At 30.6% G+C, this 23887-nt stretch overlaps 1 protein-coding gene across 2 annotated transcripts in view; it reads right to left on the bottom strand.

The window, feature by feature from the left end:
• Window positions 1-23887, bottom strand: part of LOC115882567 (probable G-protein coupled receptor Mth-like 10) — a 61229-nt gene that overhangs the window by 28505 nt on the left and 8837 nt on the right. Inside the window, exon 1 of one of the 2 annotated variants that reach the window (XM_030900750.1) lies at window positions 22594-23278. The exons of the other annotated variant lie outside the window; for it this stretch is intronic. Coding sequence (XP_030756610.1) covers window positions 22594-23077 — 484 coding nt within the window. The 5' untranslated portion in view covers window positions 23078-23278. Of the gene's footprint in view, window positions 1-22593; window positions 23279-23887 lie in introns of those variants that run through there. 2 annotated transcript variants of the gene reach the window in all.

The raw sequence follows: 23887 nt of genomic DNA on the forward strand, positions 1-23887 counted from the left end.
AAGCCCTTATGAGATGCAAACCTCGGAATTCATTTACTGTGAACGAATTTTTATAAAACTTTTTGCATTGTATCGTTAATAAGATACATTACAAAGTTTACCTATTTAAATTCGTTGCTTTCACTTTAGTATTTAAATAAACACACACATATACAAATGCATGCATACAAAATGGTTCCGTTTTTCGGAAAAGCTCTGTATCAGGATTCCTATTTGAGATTTTCACTCCAAACCTTTTACAAAATATATGTTTAATGGTAGTTCATATTTCAAAAATATTTTTATAGATATACAGGGTGAGTCAAATATATATCATTTATTTATTCGAGTTTAGTGAATTTGCTATAAAATTCTGGTTCCAAATCTACCTTAATACCATAGAGTATATTAAATGGTCTTTGAATTATGACCACGTCCATGAGGACGTCCATATAGACGTCCAGGAACCTTCGTATGAGAACTTCTAATCGAGACGATCGACTTATTGTAAGTTTATCGCTAAGAAACCGCCGTTTGCCAGTTTTCAAATTGATAATGAATTGCACTAAGAACCGTACATATTAATTAACGGACTACAAGAAAAAGATTAAAGGAAGCAAATCTTATGCCAAGAAGGTCTGCTTCGGGACCAGAACTTACTAGATGTGTTAACTAGGCCCAAAAGCAAAGGCATGGTCTTAATGTAAAAATTACGAAAAATGTTAATGCCTTCTTTAAAACCGAATATTTCCAACAAAAATAAAGCTAATGAGATCAACCAAAAAACAAACCATCGAGAAAGGATATATCTAGATGATAAAATAATTTTTAAATTTCTTGCTGTTTTAACATATTTCACAGGGTGTTTCAAACTTTCATCAAAAATATCAACATTTTGTTTTCCCTTGTATAATTAACAGATGTGGTGTTTCATTTTTAATTTAGAAAAATATACTAAGAAGTCAAATAATTTGGCAACACACTGCTTAAAGAATCATCAAAATCGGCCCATTAGAATAAAATATATTAACCTTTAAAATACATCAAAGTTTTAAGGTGCTCGCTAATTATTATATTATACACAAAAACTATACATTTCAGTCATATACTTTTCTAATGAAACAAACCTTTATTTTTTTACTAGAATCCAAAAATCAATTAATATATAGGGTGTTCCATTACAAAAAACATAACTTTGATGTGTAATTTTTTTTGGGGACACCCTGTAGAATTCTACATAAATTTAGAAAATACTTTAAATTAACTTACATAACCTCAGAAAATTTCACTTCAATATAAACTTTTGTTCTCCTTGCAAAAACCGCGTCGTATATGACGCGCCACCCTGTATAATTCGATTTCAATCAAAATTTCAATGATTAGAATATAAGCAGAATAGGTATAGTTTATGCATTAGATTTATTTATTTCAATAAATTTACTTAGAAAAAGAATTAAAGAAATAAAAATATTAAGAAGGAAATAATTAAGAATTCACTAAAATTACTAAAATAAAAAATTAAAAGCAACGAAAAAAAATGGGTAAATATTTTAGTATTTTATTTATAAAACACAATACAGAAGGTTTCACATTAATACATTGACAGTAATTGAATTCCGAGGTAAAAGTTCCACTATTAATAAGTATTAGGGAAATAATAAGGGAATAATTAGGGGAATAATAAGGTAATATTAGGGAAATACTTCGTATTTTTAAATATAATAGCATGATTAGATGGTATGTACAGATAAAAATTTTGATATAATAAACTTGAAAAATGAATTAAAATATAAAACCATTACAACTTTATATAAATAATTTATAATAAGTGTTCAATTGTCATTTTTGTTCTTTATGATTAATCATAATTGATGTACACTTTAAGAATAAACTGCATGCCATTGATAAGTGCATATCAACCATACATTGAACTCAGAAAGAATATGAGTAACCACAATTTTACAACAATATGAATTATCAGAATATACAGGGTGTTCCAATATTCCATGGTATTTTTGACATCAAAATAAGTTCATTAGACACAATTTACCTTTATACCAAAGTGCTTCGTTTGTCTGTTAGAGGGCATCAAACTTTAAAAAATAAACAAATTTTTACAGATATTTTAAGAACCGTTATTCCGATTTGAATTGACAAATTGACTTTCACAAAAATCAAGGAAAGGTAGGGGAAGGGCGAAAACTACCCCCACCATTAAATAAATTTTAGTATAAATATTTTCGAACTCAACCGACGCGCGACCGATTTTTTTTTCGTAAAACGGTTCTTCTAGTATTTACTACATTTTTTGTCTCTTGTAAAACACGCCACATCGCATAGTTTTTGAGAAAAACATTTTTATAGCATTTATTTTTACAAAGCGGGCCTACAAAATATACAGGGAGTTCCAATATTCCGTGGACATAAAACAAGTACCTACATATTTTTTGAATCAAAATAAGTTAATTGTACGTAATTTACCTCTACCAAAAACTGCAAACCCATCAAGATATGATGACTTGCGACCAATTAGTTTATTGCCAATCTTATCGAAAATCTTGGAAAAGATTGTGTATAGCCAAATAATAAATTATTTAAATGATGCAAACTTGCTACCGAAAGAACAATCGGGGTTTAGAAAACGTCAAAGTACAGAACTTTGTTATTGGCATTATCTGATGATGTTTTTCGAGCATGTGATAACGGTTTAGCAACTGTTCTTGTGCTATTGGACTTCAGCAAGGCTTTTGACACCGTGAATCATGCGTTGTTGGTTGAAAAATGTAAATATATTGGCTTTGACAATGTTTCGGCGAATTTTTTGAAATCCTACTTGGAAGATCGAAGCCAGAGAGTTACTATAAATAATGAATTCTCTGAAAATCTCTGTATATCCTCTGGTGTCCCTCAGGGCTCAGTATTGGGCCCATTATTGTTTTTGATTTACACTATTGATAATACTAGTTATAATACTAGTTATAATACACTAGTTATAAAAAAGTGCTTCGTTTGCCCGTTAGAGGACAATCAATAAAAAATAAACTCGAACGTTAATTAATTTCAAATTTATTATTTTTTAAGCTTTTTATGAAGTTCATGGTTAAATATAATTTGTGGTACTAACCTAAAATTACATATTTTCGCCAACTGGGTTAATTAAGCACAATAGATTTTACCTGCCTCCATAGCTTGGTGTGACAAAAAACATTTTTGGACGTCAAATTCTGAAAAATATTTTTTTTCCTCAAAAGGTATGCGCGGTGGCGTTTTTTAACAAGAGACAAAAAATGTAATAAATAAAGTACCTCTACGCCACCGGGCACCTAAAATATATGTAAAAGTGTATATTTTTTTAAATTTTGATTCCTTCTAACGGACAAACGAAGCACTTTTGTATAGAGGTAAATTGTGTACAATGAACTTATTTTAATTCCAAAAATACGTAGTATAGTTCTATGTCCACGGAATATTGGGACACCCTGTATACGGGGTGATCAGTTTTTAATAACATTCACCTTTATCTCTTAAGATAATGCCTTTTTTTAATTATTTCGTTGAACAAGGGTTGAACCCATGTAATCATTTGATTATCAGTAGATTAGATAAATAATTATAAATAACAAGTAAATGATTTACAACCAATTAACAAAGAACATTTTCTTATCATTAGACGCATGTAGTACAGTATTTGTTAAAACTTTTTTATGTTTTGAAATTACATTAATTTTCTTAATAATATTGTTTGTAATAGATTGTTGTCTAGTTATTAATCTAGAGTAATATTACGTCTTAAATTACGTCTTAAAGAGTGCAAATATATTTATGGGTAGTATATTTCGGCGCTAGAAACACGTTTATATACATATGAGGAATTTTTCGCGATTTTTTTTAAAATTTGCAATTAATTGACTTTAGTTAAAAAACATAATTTCTGATAATATGACAGGTAGGTAGTAGATTAAATTTACAAGAAAGAAAACGTAGAAAAGATCTAGTGGTTCTGAAAATTTAAGCAAAAAATATATGTTTTTTTAAATTTCAAAGTAAAATAACTCAGTTATTTTGGATTTATCTTTTTGGACTCGAGATCTACCAGCCGGAAATAATTGCTCTTATTTAAGACTCACCCTGTACCTATAGCAGGCAATTTAAGAAACTCTAGCACACATAGTTTTGAAAAGAAAAATACTATAACATAAGTAATTTGTTATTTTATAATTTTGATTTTATGGGAGCTTTAAATATACCGAAAATTTAATCTAAAAATGGTCATATTTCAAAAACCATTCGCACTGTGTAGAAAATGATAATATGTTATTTTTGTTTTGTTAATTATATTTTTGTTTCGTTAACATATGTTAATATGTATTATAATAATAATAATATAATAATAATTTATTCATAAATACATATAAATACATATAAATAAATAAATAGTATACGTTATAAAGTCAAAGACTTGTTCGTATAAATATTATCTAAATTAAAAACATAAACAGAGTATAAACAATATTAACAAGGAATAATCAGACCCTTGATACAACCTAACCCAACTAAAGCAAAAAGAAAAGAATTACTTAGTATTTCATCTCACTGTATAAATCCTTGAATTGAGAACAGTATCAGCAAACGATCTGCCCTTCATAATTACCCACAAACGGATTTGTTTTTTAAAAACATATATAGACGATGTAGTTCTAAGCTCCAATGGTATCATATTATATAATTTTGGTCCAAGGTAATAGAAGCTATGTTGTGTATGTGTTCTTACTGGTTTAGGCAACTGGACATTTTTTTTATTGCGTCTCATAGGGATGATTCCTTTGAGATAATCTTGCTATATGAGTGTACTGTGTGATAAGTAAATCACGACAGAAGAGCTGTTTAATGTCCAGAACACTGGATTCCCTGAATAGTGTCTCTGTTGGGTACGTTCTCACTCTAGCATGAATTATTTTTAAGATCCATTTTTGTAGAACCTGTAGTCTATGTATGTGTGTGTTACTGGCTCCACCCCAAGCCACTATTCCATATGTCAAATGCGATTCAACCAAGGCATGGTACAATATCTGGAGATCTTTCATGTTTAGAATATTTCTTAGGTGTTTAAAATGGCTAATAAATTTCTTATTTTTTAGCATATATAAGTAATTTGATGATCCCAACGTAAGTGACTGTCGATAAAAATACCCAGATACTTAACTTTCACTGCTCTTCTTATCGTGTAATTCACACATTGACATGTGTTTTTACCTCTAAATTTTCAAAAAGTGGAAGACTGTCTTTATAAATGCCGAATGGTATAAAAGCAGGTTTTGTCAAAATTACTGTCATTCGTTTTTTGCTTAGAAAATGAATAATGCGTGGTAGGTCATTTTTCTACTTTGTTTCTAGATTATCCCAATTTTTGTCGCTATAAAATATGGCAGTATCGTCGGCAAACCCAATTATGTTCCCATCAGAAGATAAATGAAATAAGTTGTTTATATAAATATTGGATAAAATAGGCCATAAAACAGTACCCTGTGGGACCCATATTTAACTGCTAGGTTTACTAAATTAATTTTCTATTTTCACTATTTGTTTTCTGTAGGCTAGAAAACTCTCCATTAGACTTAAATGTTTCTCTCGAAAACCAACACGTTCCAAAGTTTTCAGTAGCTCTTTATGGTCCACCGTATCAAAAGCCTTCTTGAGGTCCAAAAATACTACAAGGGCTGGTGTGCTAGAATCCAATGATTTATATATTTCATCGGTTAAATGTAAAATTGCATCTTGGGTTGATTTCCCCTCCTGAAATCCATATCGATTTGGAGATATGATATTGTTATTTTCAAAGAAACTGTTGATTCCCACTTTTAGGACCTTTTCAAAAATTTTTGAAAATATCGACAGTAAAGATATGGGTCTGTAATTGGATACATCTGTATGACTATTGCTTTTGTATATTGGGTTTATAACAGCCACCTTAAAAATTTTGGGAAATACTCCTTTTTCTATACAACTATTCAAAATGTGTTTTAGAGGGACTATTATATATGGCGAAATTAATTGTAGTATATCAATGGTAACTTTATCATATCCCGGAGATTTTTTACTTTTCATATTCGATATTATCCTATCTATTTCCGATTCATCAGTAGGGGTAAAAAATATGGAGCTGCTTAATGATTTTTGATTTGTTGTATAGGTGTCATTATTACACTTTTTTATTTTTTTGGCAAGATTTTCGCCCACAGATTCAAAATGATCAGCAAAAGCATCAGCTATTTGTTTTTTATTGCTTACTACCTCTTTAATACTATTTTCTACCTTTTCTATTTTGGATTTTTTCGTTTTCCCAGTTATGTTTTTGACGTAACTCCAAAGACTCTCCCTATTTTTGGAATTATTACTAATGTAGTTGTTATAGTATACTTTTTTGGCAGTTTTGACTAATGCATTTAATAAATTTCTATGTGCCTTAAAGTTTTCTATGTTTTCGATAGAGGGATTTGTCTTCATTTTTTGAAACAAAAAATTTTTCGTCTTTATAGACTTTATTAAACCCAAAGTGATCCACGGGGTTTTCTTAATCGATTTTTGTTTTGTAAAAACAGTATTAGTATTATTTTCTATTATGTTTTTAATATTACTTACCAATATACTAGCCGCCATATCTGGATTCGGTTCATTATATATACTTTCCCAATTTTGAGTTGTAATATCATGAATAATATTTTGTTTATTAACATATATCTTTCTATTATTTCTAGGTTGTTCTCTTTCTATTCCTCGAAAAATATATTGCGCCATAGTTGTGTAATGATCTGTGAGAGATGTTTCAAAAACTACTGGTATACAGTCAACATGATCTCTATCTTTACTCGCTATTCTAAAAAATATATGGTCTAGACAGCTGAAACTGCCGGTGTAACTTTTCCTAGTTTGTACATTAATTGCTGAAGTAAAACTGTGTTCGTGCAATACATTTAAATACGAGTCTGTATCAATGTCGTTTTTTAATATATTAATGTTTACATCCCCCACAATTATATGTAAACTATAGTCTCTCGAACAAGCTTTCAAATAACTATCCAAATCATCAATAAAGGTTCTTGTGCATGTAGATGGTAATCTGTAGATGCACGTTAACAATATTCTTTTAGAATCACGTAATATTAATGCTTCTATTACCCTGATAGGTCCAAAATGTACTATTTTGTGTTCAAAATTCAAGGATTTTTTCAAATATAAAACAGTTCCATCATTCTGGTTAATATTACCTTCATTATAAACTATAACGTATTCACCCATATTATACAAATTAGTATTTCTCAATTGGCGAGTTTCAGTTAATACAATACAATCAAATTCACAACTTAAACTATGTAAAAATACATTAAACTCATCTAAATTCTTTTCGACACTACGTATGTTTTGGTGAATTAACTTGAAATCGGAATTTACATTTTGCGTACAGTTTTATTCCATTCATCAGTGCTTTTTACTATACTAGTTGCAACACTATCTGTCTCAAAATGTCTCACGTAACTGTTCATTTTAATATTTAAAAATAACTACCTATATAAGAATTAATATGTATAAATGCCTGACCTTCTGGTAATGTATCGCTAAGTTAAGATCGGAACATTTCACCCCGTTAGTTAAGATCGGAACATTTCACCACCATTATTTTCTAACTTTCACTCTTGTTCGTAGAAAATCTCTTTCACTAAACATAATTTTGTTCTAAGTTTCTACCATATTTAATAGACAAAATAGTACAATAAAGAATATATTACCTCATTCATACACCGCCAACAGATAGATCAAAGAATTGTGTATATCTTATGTATATTTGTCTTTTCCAATTATAGAAGTATGGTTTATTATTAGATTCGTCTGTTTACAATATGGAAATAACAAAAGTCAGGAACATATGTTTGCGTTTATTTCTTATTAAAATATAGAGCGAAATTTTTTCTTAAGAGTACCATACTTTTTTTTGCGGTATCAAACGTCTGTTAAATCCATTAGAGTAAAAAATAAAAGTTAAATCCGCGCCTTAATACTCTAATAAATTAATATTACATAAAATAAAAAAAAACAAATACAATAATAAATTACATAAATAAATAATAATTTACATATAAGTAAAAATTAAGCATTTAAAAAAAAATAATCCACTTTACCTTAAAGCAGGGAATTCGATATATTTGAATTGTTTTTCCTGAGAATCCTGAGAATTCCTGAGAATCTTAAAATAATCTTCTTTCTATAGTATTTGGTTAATATATTTAAATACACTGTATAAAAAATGCATAAAAGCTTCGTTTATAAATTGTTAGAAAATTGCACATATTAAGAATTAAACTTAAAAATTAAATTAAATATATGTTTCTGGACAATATGGCGAAGGAAAAAAAATGCCTCTAAATAAAAATTAATAAAAAATTAAATACTACAAGGATGTTACTACAGATAACATAGTAAACTACCTGAATATTTTAAACTATGTTATATCTGTGATACTACTAAAAAAATAGATAGATTACCATACAGAGAAAGTAATTACGTGATAAAAATAATATAGACTTAAATAAATGATAATTTCTCAATATTTTTTAAAATGATTGCAAAATAAAGCATTTTTTCTTCGTTAGGCAAATTTGTCTATCTGTAAATCTAACTGCTGACAACTGGTTACCCATATAGGATTTTTTTTGGAGAAAATAAAGATATTTAAAAAAATATTATTTGTAAAGAAAAACTACAAAACAATAATATATAAAAAAATAAAATTACACACATTTTAAATTTATTTCTTTTTTTAAATTATTTAATTTATTTATATTAAAAAATTTAAATTAATTATTTTATTTTTTTTTTTAATATTTTTTTTATTAATTTAATTTTTTTTAATTATTTTATTTATTTAATTTAAAAATTGATTAAATTTTCATTAAATTATTAAACTTACAATCTTGACGAAATGGTGGATGCTCTGTTAAAAGGAAAATTAAATTACCACAGATATAGAATGTCTTGGGAAATTACTTATATTTTTAAAATAATTTATCAAATATTATACAGGAGGCTTTAACGAACCAGTTATGTAAAAAAAAACTGAATATGCGTTTACTGGGATATTGCAGTGAATTCAAAAAGTTAAAAACAAAACTTAAAGATTTAAAACAAAAACATTCACTTCACGTAGACATGATAATACAAACAGAACATTTCTTTTATGTGACCTTTTTTATCATATTTTCCCATGATTTTCCCAGTTCTTGGCAAAAGTTTTGTCTAAAAAAGAGTTCTATAAGTCAATTAAGACAGAAAGGCGGTAACAAAAGGCTCCTCAGAGATACTAAAAGGTAATAATTAAATGCGTGTTGCTTGTAAAGGTGTGGCAACTCTTTCCGACAATTTGCTGATTGTCTCTATATCGTTTTTTCCCTTTTTTACCCCAGAAAAATGAGAAATTCTTTGGACTTGATGAAGGCTATAAGCAAACAAATTGACTTGATAACTTTACTGAAGGATGGTTTTATATGACATATAATAGAACAATTCGTTTTTATTAAAGTCTGTTTACTCTTAGGAGACCAATTACGTATTATACCTTAATAAAAACAACCTTTACTTGTTCTTTTATTTTTTGTTTATAATACAGGGTGGTCCAAATAGTAATCTGGAAACTTTAACAGAATATTCTGTAGATAAAAATAAGTAAAAAAGTTCGTCTAAATTCATGACATAAAATGTCTTGGTTCGGACTATACAAGTAAAGTCGTGATTTGGCGCCAACTACATGTTTCTTAACTGTTTTGAAGAGTAATAACTTTTTGTCCGTACCTTATTTGGTCTGCAAGACGAATACCAAAACCGACTACTAGCAAGACGCCCGCAAGACTATAATCCAATCGCAATCCATGCAAAACTCTTGCATCTTTTACGCTTAGAAGATTACTTATTTGTGCAAAATTATTATTTTAATTTATTCTAAATAGTATTTCCGCGACTATTGCATAAAATTTTAAAGAAATAAATGCTCATTCAATAAAATATATCGAAAAATATACAGGGTGGTCCGAACTGTATTCCGGAAACTCCGGCAGCATATTCTGCAGATAAAAATAAGTAAAAAAGTTCGTATAAATGTATGTCCTAAAATGCTTAGTTACAGAGATACAGGGTGTAGAAGTTTCATTTTTATTTCTATTTTTTCCAAATATTTTATGAGGTAGGTACCGTCAATATTTCGACGAAGATTAGTGTCTGGGAGCTTTTTGATATGAAAAATTTAATGTGTATGTGAAGATGTGTAATGTAATGTCAATATGACTCCTACTTGTAGGGGGCGCCACCCACATGTGCTATAATTGTTTTGAAGAGTAATAACTTTTCGTCTGTACCTGTATAAAACTACTGAGGAAAAAAAATATAAATTTACGACATTTTTTACGTAAAAAAGGTCTCTTGGTAAAAATCGCTACGAGTTATGGTTCTCGAGATATTTGGAATCGAAATTATCAATACTTGTTATCATTGACATAAATTAAACATGTTGACAAATATTGACTATAAATAAATAAGACTGAAATCATAAATTTGAAATGTTTTTGTGCCAAAAGTTGAACAGAAACTGTTTTATCATAATTTTCTCGCAGAAAAAATTATGATTAATTTGAAAAAAATAAAATTTTGAAAAATTTAAACAACGTGTTTATTTTTTGTCAATAATGACATGTAATGACTATTTCCATTCTAAATATCTTGAGAAATGTTGCTCGTAGCGATACTTTTTTACCAAGAGATATTTTTTACAAAAAAAGTCTCACGGAAATGTATATTTTTTTACTCGTAGTTATATACAGGTAGAGACGAAAATTGATTACTCTTCAATACAAATAGGAGTCATATTGACATAATAATCACATTTATCATGTCAAAAAACTCCCAGACACCAATTTTCATCCAAATATTGACGTTACCTCAGAAATTATTTGGAAAAAATCGAAATAAAAATGAAACTTCTACACCCTGTATCTCCGAAACTAAGCATTTTAGGACACACATTTATATATACAAACTTTTTTACTTATTTTTACCTGCAGATTTTGCTGCCAAAGTTTTCGGAATACAATTCGGACCACCCTGTATATAAATATATATTAAAAATTCGTCACTCAAATATTCTAATAATTTATTTTTGTTTTTTCAAGTTTTATTTGCATTAAATTACTAAAATTACTATTTATTTAAATACTTTCTATGTAGAAAGTGCCTCTAGTAAAAATCTATTAAAAAATGCAAGACGTGCAACAGTCTTGCAGCAAGATCAAGACCAGCGAAGTCTTGGTCATCACTTATGTTGATCGTTCCATTTATTTTAGTGTAAAAATACATTTCAATCGGTATACTTATGAAAATATGAATATTTTGAATATATATTTTTTTAAAAGTAAAATTAGGAACATTGGGCCACCCTGTATGTGTGTACACTTGGTCTACATACCGGATGTTGCAGAAAGTTTATTCTCTAATGGCAGTCGATCCCCTGTGGTACACACCAGAGCAAGAAGCGTATCATTAATATTATCCACACAGAAGAATTTCATAGTGAAACTATCAAATTCATTGGTCAATACCGTTTCGTTGATCGTGAAGTCGAGCGATGGTAATGGATCTAACCCTTCCTCGCAATAAGTACCATTTAAATAAATCCACTGAATAACTTTCAAGTTATTTCCATATGTATGATTATTAACAAATTCTTCTAAGATATTTTTTGACGTAGCATTTTCCTTCGAGAATTCACCATGACATTTACGAAGAGTGTAGTTTTGAGGGTTAGTTAAGTTTTGATTTTCTGACAATGTCACTTTTTCACTATTTGACAGCACAATAACATTATATTTCACCACTAGTACTATCACTGTAAACCTAACAAACCACATTTTAAATACTAAACTAAGTATGTGTGGCCCTTTCGATCTGTTTTCTTTGTGGATATAATTTTTTTCTAGAAAAATTTTATCAAGGGTATCAGTAATTTTATATAAAAGTAGGAGGGGTGTATGTATAGAAATGTCGTTGTGTATGTAATTATATTTATTAGGCCTTGTATCTAAGGGTCAGAAGGATGAAAATGGGCTTCTATCTCTGGGAAAAACAAGGGTGTGTTAATTGTCTCTGTGTGGTACGCTGTTGCTTTATTATACGTTCAGTAAAATAACGTGTCGCAAGTTTTTTAATTACTTTAACATCTAATTAATCTAATTTATTATTGAAAACGTTTATCCAGAATTTTATAATGTATTCTATAAATAAAAAAGATACTTCAAGGCAGGGTTGTTATGTTTTATAAACATTTTGTTTAAAAAAATGTGTATATTATACCCGCTATATAATCGAGTATAGTTTGTCAATTTAAATGTACTCAACAATTTGTTGTTAAATTCCACATTGAAGAAAGATCTAAAATGTCAGAAAGACACCAGTTAGTTAAAGAATGCACAAAAGCCAATATAAATTCTATCACAAACACAAGAGCACAACGCCGACGGAGGGAGCAATTTATTTGAATATCTTAATTTTATAAGAGGATTCCCTGACGGTCGCATATTATATACCCGGTATAATACCAGGATTATACCAGTACATACCGGGTATACAGGGTGTCTCACAATTAGTGCGACAAACTGAAGGGCATCAAAACAAATGATTTGAGTATAGGAACCCATGTCCGGAAATGTGCAGTTTTGGCATGAGGTGGAGTGAAACGTAAATTTCAAGTTGCATTATTTATTCAAAACATTTACAAAAACTGCTCAATGTGCCGTCCAGGCGTATTTTAAATTTCAATCTAGAATGGCTGTATTAAAAACACTAATTTTTAATCAAGGAGCATTGGAAAATAGATTTGATCGTTTTATGTTTTCCGTATCTTGTCTTGGTCGATTAAAAGATGCCCAAATAGTATTTTTAATGATATCTCAATTTTTTCAACTGGAACAAGGATAGCTCATTAGCATATTTGGAAAAAGCATTTTTTTACGAATAATTTGGTACCAGACACTTGGTATTTCAGTCAGATTGTCGTTATGAACCGCATGTTACAATTTCAAATAAACCATATGCGAAAAAAATCTAGTCAGTTCTCTAGACAAACTTCGATTTTATAATATACTAGCGTGTACCAGCGACTTCGTTCGCGTCGAAAAAATCATTTGTAAGAATTTCCATAAACATACAAACTGGATAACATTTTCTCACATTTATGTCAGCATGAGAAAAAACAAAAGGGCGATGTTATAACTTGGTAATATTTGAGGGGTAGTTTCATCTCGTTGGAATTTGGCTTTCGAAAAATCCGTTTGCCAAAAATAAGCTTTTTACGTCAAGCAGTTTAAGCAGAATCGTGGTTAAGAAATTACCCAACTTTTTGGAACACCCTGTATGATTTTTTAAAAAAATTCAAAATATGTAAAAAAACAAAATAAATTATGCTTGTCCAAGCGTTTTCCCGAAAGACTAACCATTTTTTAAATAACAAATATTGTAATATTTGAGGGGCGTTTTCACCCTCTTGGAATTTGAGATTCGAGAAACCCCTCAGTCAATGTGTTTTCCAAAAATCAGCTTTTTACGTCAAGCGCTTTAAGCAGCATCGTGATTAATCAATGACCAGATTTTTCGAAACACCCTGTATACATTTTTAAAAAATCTTAAAATATGTAAAAAACAAAATAAAATATACGTGTTTAAGCGTTTTTTCGGGAACTTGACCGTTTTTTAAATAAAAAATATTGTAATATTTTGTGGTTTCACCCCTTGGAACTGGAATTTCGAAAAATCCCTTCTTATCGAACCTCTACACCCTAGAATCAACATGTATGCCAAAATTGAGCTTCTTGCGTTGAGTGGTTTGAGCAGGATCGTGATTAATCAGTATGTCAGTCACTTAAGGATTTTATATATTAGTATAGATGCTACGGCTAAAATGGATACTTGGCTAGTTTTCAAACTAGCCAGCTATTTTGCAAAAAGCGCTGTTATTTTGTTGGTTAGGTGTTAGTTTGCGGTGGTGGTTGTGCTGTTTGTTTGCAAAATAGCTGGCTAGTATGAAAACTAACTATATATACAATGAAAATACTAGAAATATAGTAATTTTTAGTTTCAAAGTTGCATAATAAACATTATTTTTACAATTATTATCAACTTACCAATAAATCCTTCCTGCCAATTTGTAAGAGCACTATCTTCTATCAAACAAACCAACACGTGCAGCGTATAATTACCAGACACTTTATCAAAAAACAGCTCCAAACAAAAATCTTCCGCCGCGAATTTTTTAGCCAAATCTATCACATATATTCCATCACCCTGTATATAAAACTCCGAAGTATTTCGTTCGACTGGACGCCTAAGCTTTTCACAAAAAGTTTTCCTCGAATTTTCAATAAGCTCACTATTTCTTCCAATCAGAGTTTTCCAAAAATCTGTTATGTTAGAGTGTATGGAATTTGCACATTCTGTCTTAACAATTACTTGGCTGTGAGAACAACATTTTCTGAATGTTAAACGCTTGTTTTCGATATTATTTTGTCCAAAACATATTTTGAAATAACACGTTAAAATGAAAATTAAAGAAATATTCATTTTGATTTCTGTTTTCGGAAAAATCGAAAATACAAAAATTAAATTGATCTTAATGATCTATTATGTTTTACGGATTTACTAGAGGATAGCCAGTCGTCAAATGACATAAAACTTTGAATAATTACTGTAGTTGTAATTGTTTAATAGCATAATAAAATTTAAGAATAACAAAAGATGCGAACGCCATGTTCTTAGTAGCATTGGGAACTTGAACCGTTTGGTAAACACACTTCTCACTTTAATGAATGATTTTTCAGTATTTTTGTCTGGAATTGTTATTTAAACAAAGGCAGAGTTGAAAGAAATTTGCTAAAATTGACGGATATACTGGGTGATTTTCAAAAGTGGCTCATCCTTATGACTTTTTTATGTTTTCTGTAAAAAAACGAGATTTGGTATATTAGTATATGAGATAGATCAGGATTGATTGACGTATTCAATTAGTTTCGGCAAAGATAATTTAACTATAATATTCTTTGGTTTCGGTCACTTTCTGGTTCACCGGAAATGACCGTGAAATACAATCGAGATATTGAGTAAAAATAAAAAATGAAAATCGACACTCATCTATCTCTTCTAATCATTTATCTACATCATTAATGTCACATATAAAATAATTAATTTACAAGAGAACAGTTTTATCGACATCTCCTCCTATCCAACAATACTTTTCTGTCCCAGCCACTGACGGTATTTTTTATATTCCTGTTGGTAAATGGACCCACTTTTAGATGAAAGTAACGCTTGTCGTGCTTCTTCAGCTTTTTTCAATATTTCCTCCATTTTAATAAAAACATACCCAAACGTGTGCCGAATTCGTGCGAAAGGCATTTTTCTGATAAAAAACTGAACTCAATTGACAACAATCGTCAATTTATAAACAGGTCATTTAATACAATAGTAAGCTGGCAACAAACAAAGTTCCTACCAGCAGCGTTAATACAAATATACCGGAAGATTACTTTGCCCTCGTTAATTAACAACCCTTAATTTCCCTTGATTACAGTTGAGGGTTGGAACCTTTGGTGTTACACAGCAAAATAAAAACACTAAATCACCACAATACACCAAAACACTTTTACTTTTACACTGGACGCGCGTTTCGCTAACCATGTTAGCATCATCAGCAGATGATTATAAACTCAAACTAGTTTATAATCATCTGCTGATGTAAAGTGCTGCTGCGCGTCCAGTGTAAAAGTAAAAGTGTTTTGGTGTATTGTGGTGATTTAGTGTTTTTATTTTCCCTTGATACATAAATAATTCTACTTAACCAACTTACCAAAAAATCCATGTTCCCAATCACTAAACCTGGAGTCTTCCAGCAAACATACCAACGAATGAAGCAGATAACTCGAAGAATTCTCTGAATCCACGAATACTTCCAGGCAAAAATCTTCAACCGAAACGAATTTGTGTATATCCGGCACGAAAATACCGTTTTCCAGTATCTGGAAATCTCCATACACTCTTTCAACCGGTCGATAGTTTTCCTTAATACAGAAAACACCCGAACTAACCAAGATACTTGATTTTTTTAAGTAGGACTTTAGAATATCGAAATACGAATTGTTTGAAGCATCAACACATTTGGTTCCGATTATAATTTCGTTTGGAGCGCAACATTTTCGATAGCAAAAGTTTTCACTACAATTTTTCAGGTCTAGCAACTCATCATCATATGTGTAAGCAAAATTGATAAAAAATATGACAATGATAGCAAAAACTATGCCTTGTTTAGTGCTTATAAACATTTCTGGAGTTCTCATGTCGAGAGTATGTCGTATTCTGGATAAGAAAGACGATATAGCCGATTGATGTTATTTGAAAATCAACCTAATAACTTTCTCCAGAGCAATAAAGCTCGAGCTATAAAGGTTTTCTTGATTAGTTTGACAAGAAGACCATCTAGGAAATTGCTTTTTTATATACAGGATGGTTTTGCTGATACGAGTTCAGATAAATGAATAGAATTGAAGCTTTTTCTATAGAAAAGAGTAAAATAGGCTTTATACGGTTTCATTGTTTTAGTTAAATGGTTATCCTATCGAAAACATAATGTGTAAAAAAATTCCAAGTCTCCCAACGCAGTTGTTCTACTACAGAAAGTTGTGAGATTCATGTAAAACTAAGTCAGTTATTTTATTTAGTGTCTATGGTAGCACCTATTCAAGAATTTTGTTATAAACTGTTATCTAATCAATTACCTATCAACATTTATAGTGACCTTATCAATATTAGACATTTTAATTTTTAAAATAGTTATACTAACTTGGCAATTACGCGGTAAAATGTCCTACTATTTAAAATAATTTATCCTTAAGTGCACTGTTTAGATTTACTTAATAATCGAAATATCACATTATTCTATTATTATGGTGCTGTGTGAGCGCCAAGTCGTTATAGTTAAGCCCCATACTCACACTTCGCTACTTCACTTCCTTCCTTCGTCGCGTCCCTTCGTCCAAAAATCTTATATTTACTATGGGAAATGTCGATTTTATGCGACTGTGTGTTCCTTCGTTTCTTCGTCAAAACGCTCCTTCGTCCGTTTACTTCCTCGAAACGCTCCTTCCCCGTACTGTCGGTTTTTAGACGAAGTAGCAAAGGAATTATCACGAACACAAAAAAATATTAAAATATATAAAATATATAAATCCATCTAGGGTTTCATTCGTAGTTGATTTCTTGATCTGGCAGTACGTCTGTACAGGGTGTCCCATTTTCGTGTGTTTTGCAGGGTTTCTCGTTTATGAGTCGTTTCTCGTTTATGAGAGATACAAAGATGCGGTTTTCACATTACGCTGTTACTTTTTTATGAAACTAAAGATGCTACATACAGATATGTCCTAGCTCTCTTACTTCCTAAAATACATGGCGAATCTGAAATTATTGCATTTTTCGATCCCCTTTGTATCATAACTTATCGAAAAGGTGAAAACGGTCTCCCGTACAGTTTTTCACGTAGAATGCAGTGACGTAATCTGTCTTTTTTAAATTGACTAAAACTTATATTTTTTTTTAAATACGATATTTTGTATATTATTTTATTTTCCTTGTTACGAGCTTTCTAAAATACTTATTTTCATAAACGGGGTAAAAATGCATTATTTAACTTTATTACATAGTTGGCCGGTTTAAATTAGGTAAATCAAAACAATCAACTAATTTATTCGACGTAAAATGTTGGTTATTGGCATGTTATTTAAAAGCAGCACAAGTTCAGTTTCCGTGTAGTTTATCAAAATATCACGATGCAAAGCAAAATTATCTGGTAAAATTAAGTTAAATAAAATAAGAGCCGTATAGCAGTTTAGCAGTACCTAAATAAATAAATATAGAGTATATTATAATTTTCGAAAGCTCATAACAAGGCAAATAAAATAAAAAATAATATATTATAGAGTGTCTTGTTTAAAAAAAAGAACATTAGTTTGAGTCATTTTTCGAAATAGACAGCTCCCAACGAAGAACCACTTTCGTCACTGCCATTCTACCTATAAAACGAGACACGGGCGGTGGGTAAGTACTCAATGGGTAGAACAAAACAAAATCAGGGTATCCGGTATATACCTGTACATTTAGATGAACAGTCTAATTTTATAAAGGTATTTCAACGACCGCATAGTAAATACCCGGTATAATACCAGTAATATCAGAAATACGAGTATATCTACAATATTTCTTATATATATTGTAGATATTATATATTGGTATATTTCTATTTCCGGTATTATACCGGGCATTTACTATGCGGTCGTCGGAAACTCCTTTTATTAAAATTAGGATGTTCATCTAAATCTACAGGCCTATACATATATACCCAGATTTTATTTATCTACAAATTGGGTACTTACCCACCGCCCATCATTGACCCTTTTTACCTTTAGTTATAAGATAATCGAGATACAAAGATTATCGAAAAATGCAAAAATTTCTACTAATTAAAAAATAAAAAGTAAAAGAAAGAAATAAGAAATAACTTTGAACTAAGAAGGCTAGGATAAATATGTGTGTAGCATATTTAGTTTCATAATAAGTAGAACAATGATGTGAAAACAGCATCTTTATATCTCTACTCATAAACCAGAAACCCCATAAAACATACAAAAATGGGACATCCTGTACATCTAGCAATCGCCAGTCGATATAAAAATAATTCACACACAATAGTCTAAAAAATAGAAGAAAAAAACAAGTCTTCATATTTGTGAAAAAATGCATGTCCATATTTAACGTTTAATTAGTATGTCATATTTCATGGTTTCGATATAAATTACATAATAAACTTTACTCCATTGTTGACTCGCCTTGTACATTCATACTGATATACCTTGTACATGATACTGAAATATTCGGATTTATTAAAAAATATATATTATTAAAATTCAATTTTTATTTTTGACACGACAAAGAATTGCAGTTTTATAAAATAAAAATTATGTGCCTTTCCGATTTTTTAAAAATTGTAGAGGTTACTAGATATTTCGTATTAAACATGTAGCTGCTATATTAAAAATATTTTGTGTGTTGTTGCATAATTGACTAGTTTCCAAGCATCGAATGGACGAAGGAAGGAAGCGAAGGGACGAAGGAACGCGAGGAAGTAACGCGAGGAAGTAAGGCGAGGAAGGGACGAAGGAGCGAAGTGTGAGTATGGGGCTTTATTATAGAAATAAAGATTCCATTAAAAACATAGAATGTAAAAAAATGCTAAGTCTCCGAACGCAATTCTTCCACTATAAAAAGTTGTGAGATCTCATGTAAAACCAACCGAGTTTATTTTATTTAGCTTCTATTGAAGCACCTATGCAACGATTTTGTTATAAATTGTTACTATCAATATTAGACATCTTTATTTTTGTAATAATAATTATAGGGACTTGGACCAATCCAATCAACCCAACCCTACGTCATGAAGATCACTGCGAATGTTTTTCCATTTAATTATGTATATGTGTTGCGTACACACTAGGGCGCACGCCACCCCACGCCATCCCACACTATCGCCACGTGTGATGGGCGATTCGTCTGTCCCAGATCTCATGTGTACACTTTTTCCCACGCCGCAACACGTGGGCTCACGTGAGCTGGCGTGGGATAGCGTGGCGTGGCGTGGCGAGTGGTCTAATGGGATCCCGGCTTTAGTAATTTTTAGAAATACATCGTATATAATATAAATACATAACAACACCAAATTATATCAACATAACAAAAGAAATCTAAACAACTTGAATATTATGTTTTCTTTAAACACAAATATCATTTAAATTGAACATCTCATGTCTGTACAAAACTATAAAACAAATTGTTCAGATATATTGACAGATTTAAGATTTGTTTATAAACGCTTTGGGAGCAAATGTTCCCGTTAATTACTACTCAACGTTTTTATGGCTTGATTATTTTCCAGATTTGCCATATATTTATTGTTAAATAAACAGAATATGGGTTTTTTTATTTCTGGATTCTTTATATACACTCACCGGCAAAAAAAACCGGCCACTAAAAACTAGTCCAATTTCAAAGTTGGATTTCTCGCGAACCACTCATTAGATTTTGATGTTTTTTTTGTAAATTAATTCCTTCTTAATGGAAAAAAAATCACAAACGCCTCGAAAATCAAATCAAACATCAAAACGTAGGTAAGTTTAATCTGAAAACTAACTAAAACATGAAAATTTAAAAGAAAAAGGTAAAGAAATTTTAAGGGACTAATATCTAGTGTGGCCTCCTCGCTTCAAGATCGCTGTCTTTAGTCGACGTGGCATTGAATCAATCAGGTTTGTTACAAATTCTTGTGGAATGGCATCAAATATTTCTTGAAGTGCAATTTGCAGATCTTGAAGGCTGTCGGATAAAACAGGTCGACGACGATTGCGCCTTTGAAGTTGATCCCACACATGTTTAATGGAGTTGAAATCAGGGCTGCAAGCTGGCCAAACCATTCGTTTAATACCCACTTCGTCCAAATATTCGTTAACTACTAATGCCATGTGTGGTCATGGTCGCGCATTATCTTGCATTAATACGAACCCGTCTCCGATAAAATGAGAATAGGGAATAACAACGTTCTGTAGAATACCCTCAATATATCGATGTGCATTTTTTTTATCCGGTATTTTTAGGTATCGAACACATAACGTTGACTTCGACCATCATCAATTAAAGCCACAATACGAGCAACATCCATCACAGATAATGGCATTTTTTAATTTGACAACCGTTGTTGTTATATTGCAAATAGTCATATATCCGTTTTCGCCTTTGTCGCCTTGATTATTTACACATAAATTTTTCTGCCTGAGAAGCATTTTTCCGAGAGGTTTTCGTTTTAAAACAGCATATCTCCTGTGATTAAAAAAATAAAATGCTCACAAAAGATGAGGCTACAATGTGATTTGATTTAGCAATAGCTACTACAGCTGCTGCACCCTACAGGGTGTTACAAAGTTCGGGCAAAAAACTTCGTCTTATTGTTGTGCCCTGTATATGCTCAAAATAAATTCGGAATAAAAATTTCTGACGTGGCATCTGTTAAGAAGGAATTATTTTACAATTTAAAAAAAAATCATCAAAATCTAATGACTGGTTTGCGAGAAATCCAACTTTGAAATTGGGACTAGTTTTTAGTGGCCGGTTTTTTTTGCCGGCGAGTGTAGTAAATAAGGCTGGAATATAACTAGATGTATTTTTTATCGAATGTCAAGTGTCAGAAAATCATCCATTTTGTCATTTATAAAACTACTAAGTTGATCCAGTTAATTTCGTACCGCATTAGAGTGAAGGGTAGTTTCTTGCCAATCTTATGTGGTACGGATGACTGATTGACCGAATGATCTGGACTGATTGAGACCAGTCGATTTTACAGTTATTGTCATTTGTTCTTTATATTTTTGTTTACATTTAGATTCAAGTATTTTGTATATATATTTCCATGTCTTTCTAGATTTGAATTTATTTATTTATTTTCCCACTTTCGTTTGAAATTTTTCCTTTTTCGTTGAATTTCTATTTTATAAAGTCTAGTAGGTCACTGATTTGCAGTGGACATCAATTGTTTCGAATAAGACGTGCGTGACGTGAGATGTCAATTTCGGAAGATGGCGGAGTTCTAAACATAATTTATTTAAAAATCAATTTTCTGTGTAATAATTTTGGGTCTTATGTCGACACCCATTTTCTTCTTAAGAAAGATTTTAGCAACTGTCACAAATTTACAATAAAAGGAACTAGCCCACCCTGTATATTTACATGAAACCAGTTTTAAGTACACATAAATTAACAAATACAGCTGTTGAGTACAAGCTAACTTTAGAATATATTTTAAGAGTATTACAGATTATGAAAAATTGGTTAAATGCCCGTTAAAATAGAAATTAGACTTAAAAACGGTAATATAAATACAATTAGATAACTTTGTGAAGAACGTTATGCAATATAAAAGAAAGAAAAATATGACTTGTGAATTAGTTATCATTGACTAAAAAGACGGAGTTATAGGAAGGAGTCATAGTAATATTTTGACAGTTATGTCTAACATTTTACGTGACATATTTGAATGCGATTGAAATTTTTTTGGATTGCTTGTGATTTTCTATGTTTATTTTCAGTTATTTCTTTTTTATTTTAAAATTGTTTTTATGAACAGTGCACAAATTTGGAAATACATTTTGCTAGAACTTGAATTAGAGTAAGATTATTGTGAATCTTAGAAAGGGGGGCTTCAAAAATAGATACTTGTGCAGCTTGGGTAGGTTTCGAGAAAAAAAGACATGAAAAATAATGGAACAATTTTATAGCCGTCGACGAGCATACGCGACCCATGTGAAATTGTTCAACTCATGGTACTTGCTCGAAGTCGCGGACGGTCCGCTCCATCTGAAAGCGCTGCAAGTGTTCCGTTTTTTCCTTTTGAGGTACGGAACCCTCAAAATTAGAACAAAAATCTTTGTAAATACTTACTCACAGTTTTATCTACCAGCTTAGTTACAGCTTCATCTTCGAAACAACCAAGAACAACAAAAGACACATTGCTAGAATCAACACTTCTTGATTCTTCTACACAAAACTCTTTATAGTTCTTCCAACTTTCAACGTCCTTAATATATATTATGTTTCGAATAAGCTCAACATTTTCGATATGAAACAGTAAAGGATGGGAATTACTTTCACAAAAAATATTATTCGAGTTAATAACACTGAAAAATTCGAGACTTATATGAAAAATATCTTCTATATTTTTAAGAGTATCTGTTGATGACTTGTTTCGACAAGTATCTTTATAGAGAGCTTCATTTTCTGCACAACACCTTCTCAGACACATGGTGGTATCACAAAACGAGTCTAAAACACTGTGTTTTTGTAAATCTTGAGAAGATTCGATATCCAATGGGACGCAAGCACTGGTTTTTAACAAAATCCACAGAACGAACACTGAAACGATCATGCTGTTTGATTGAATATTTGCAGATGAGTTCGAAAATATAAAAATCCGAGAATAACCGCTCGAGAAGATATGAGAAAACTGAACAAATGGTTAAAAATATCCACGTATTATATTTTCGTGGGTTATTGTTTGTTTATAGGAATTATTAACAGTCATAACGGGATGTGTGTATGGACAGGGACGACTTTAAAAAGCATTATATAATTGGTTTTAGCATTTATCGGTTGAAAAGACAACGTAATATTATCTATATACACCTGGAGAGTATATTTCATACAAAATTAAATATTTATCACTATACTTTAAAATGTGTATGCAATAGTAGGGGAGCCCGGGATGTTAAATGGGGATTTACTCGAGCGTCAGTGAAAATTAGATACCTACCTACTAAAAAAATACAGTGTGTGCACTCTGTGCGCATATTTGAAGTGAAACTTCTTACTAACGGATATTAAATTGAAAGATTTGGAGGACATGTTTGAAAAAGTGATATACAGGGTGGTGACAATTTCGATGCTCAACATTGGCATCTCAGAATCTCAAATACGAATTCGGTTAAATGGGACAAAAGTTGCGTAATTAGAAGTTTGACAAACACCTATGAAGAAAACCCCAGTATCTTGATTGGTTTCGGATTTATGTCAAAAAAAATGAAAATAGTACGTTTATTTTAAATGACAATATCTTCAGAACTATTGTGCCTATTGCAACGTAAATTGGTAGTTTTATATTTTTGACCTCGACCAATTAAATGGCGTTTTCAGAAAATTTCTAGCCTTCTAGATTTCGCACAACAACAGTCAAGTTTTT

Source organism: Sitophilus oryzae, unplaced genomic scaffold (assembly GCF_002938485.1).
Source record: "Sitophilus oryzae breed Bouriz unplaced genomic scaffold, Soryzae_2.0 scaffold_177_pilon_pilon, whole genome shotgun sequence".
NCBI lineage: Eukaryota > Metazoa > Arthropoda > Insecta > Coleoptera > Curculionidae > Sitophilus > Sitophilus oryzae.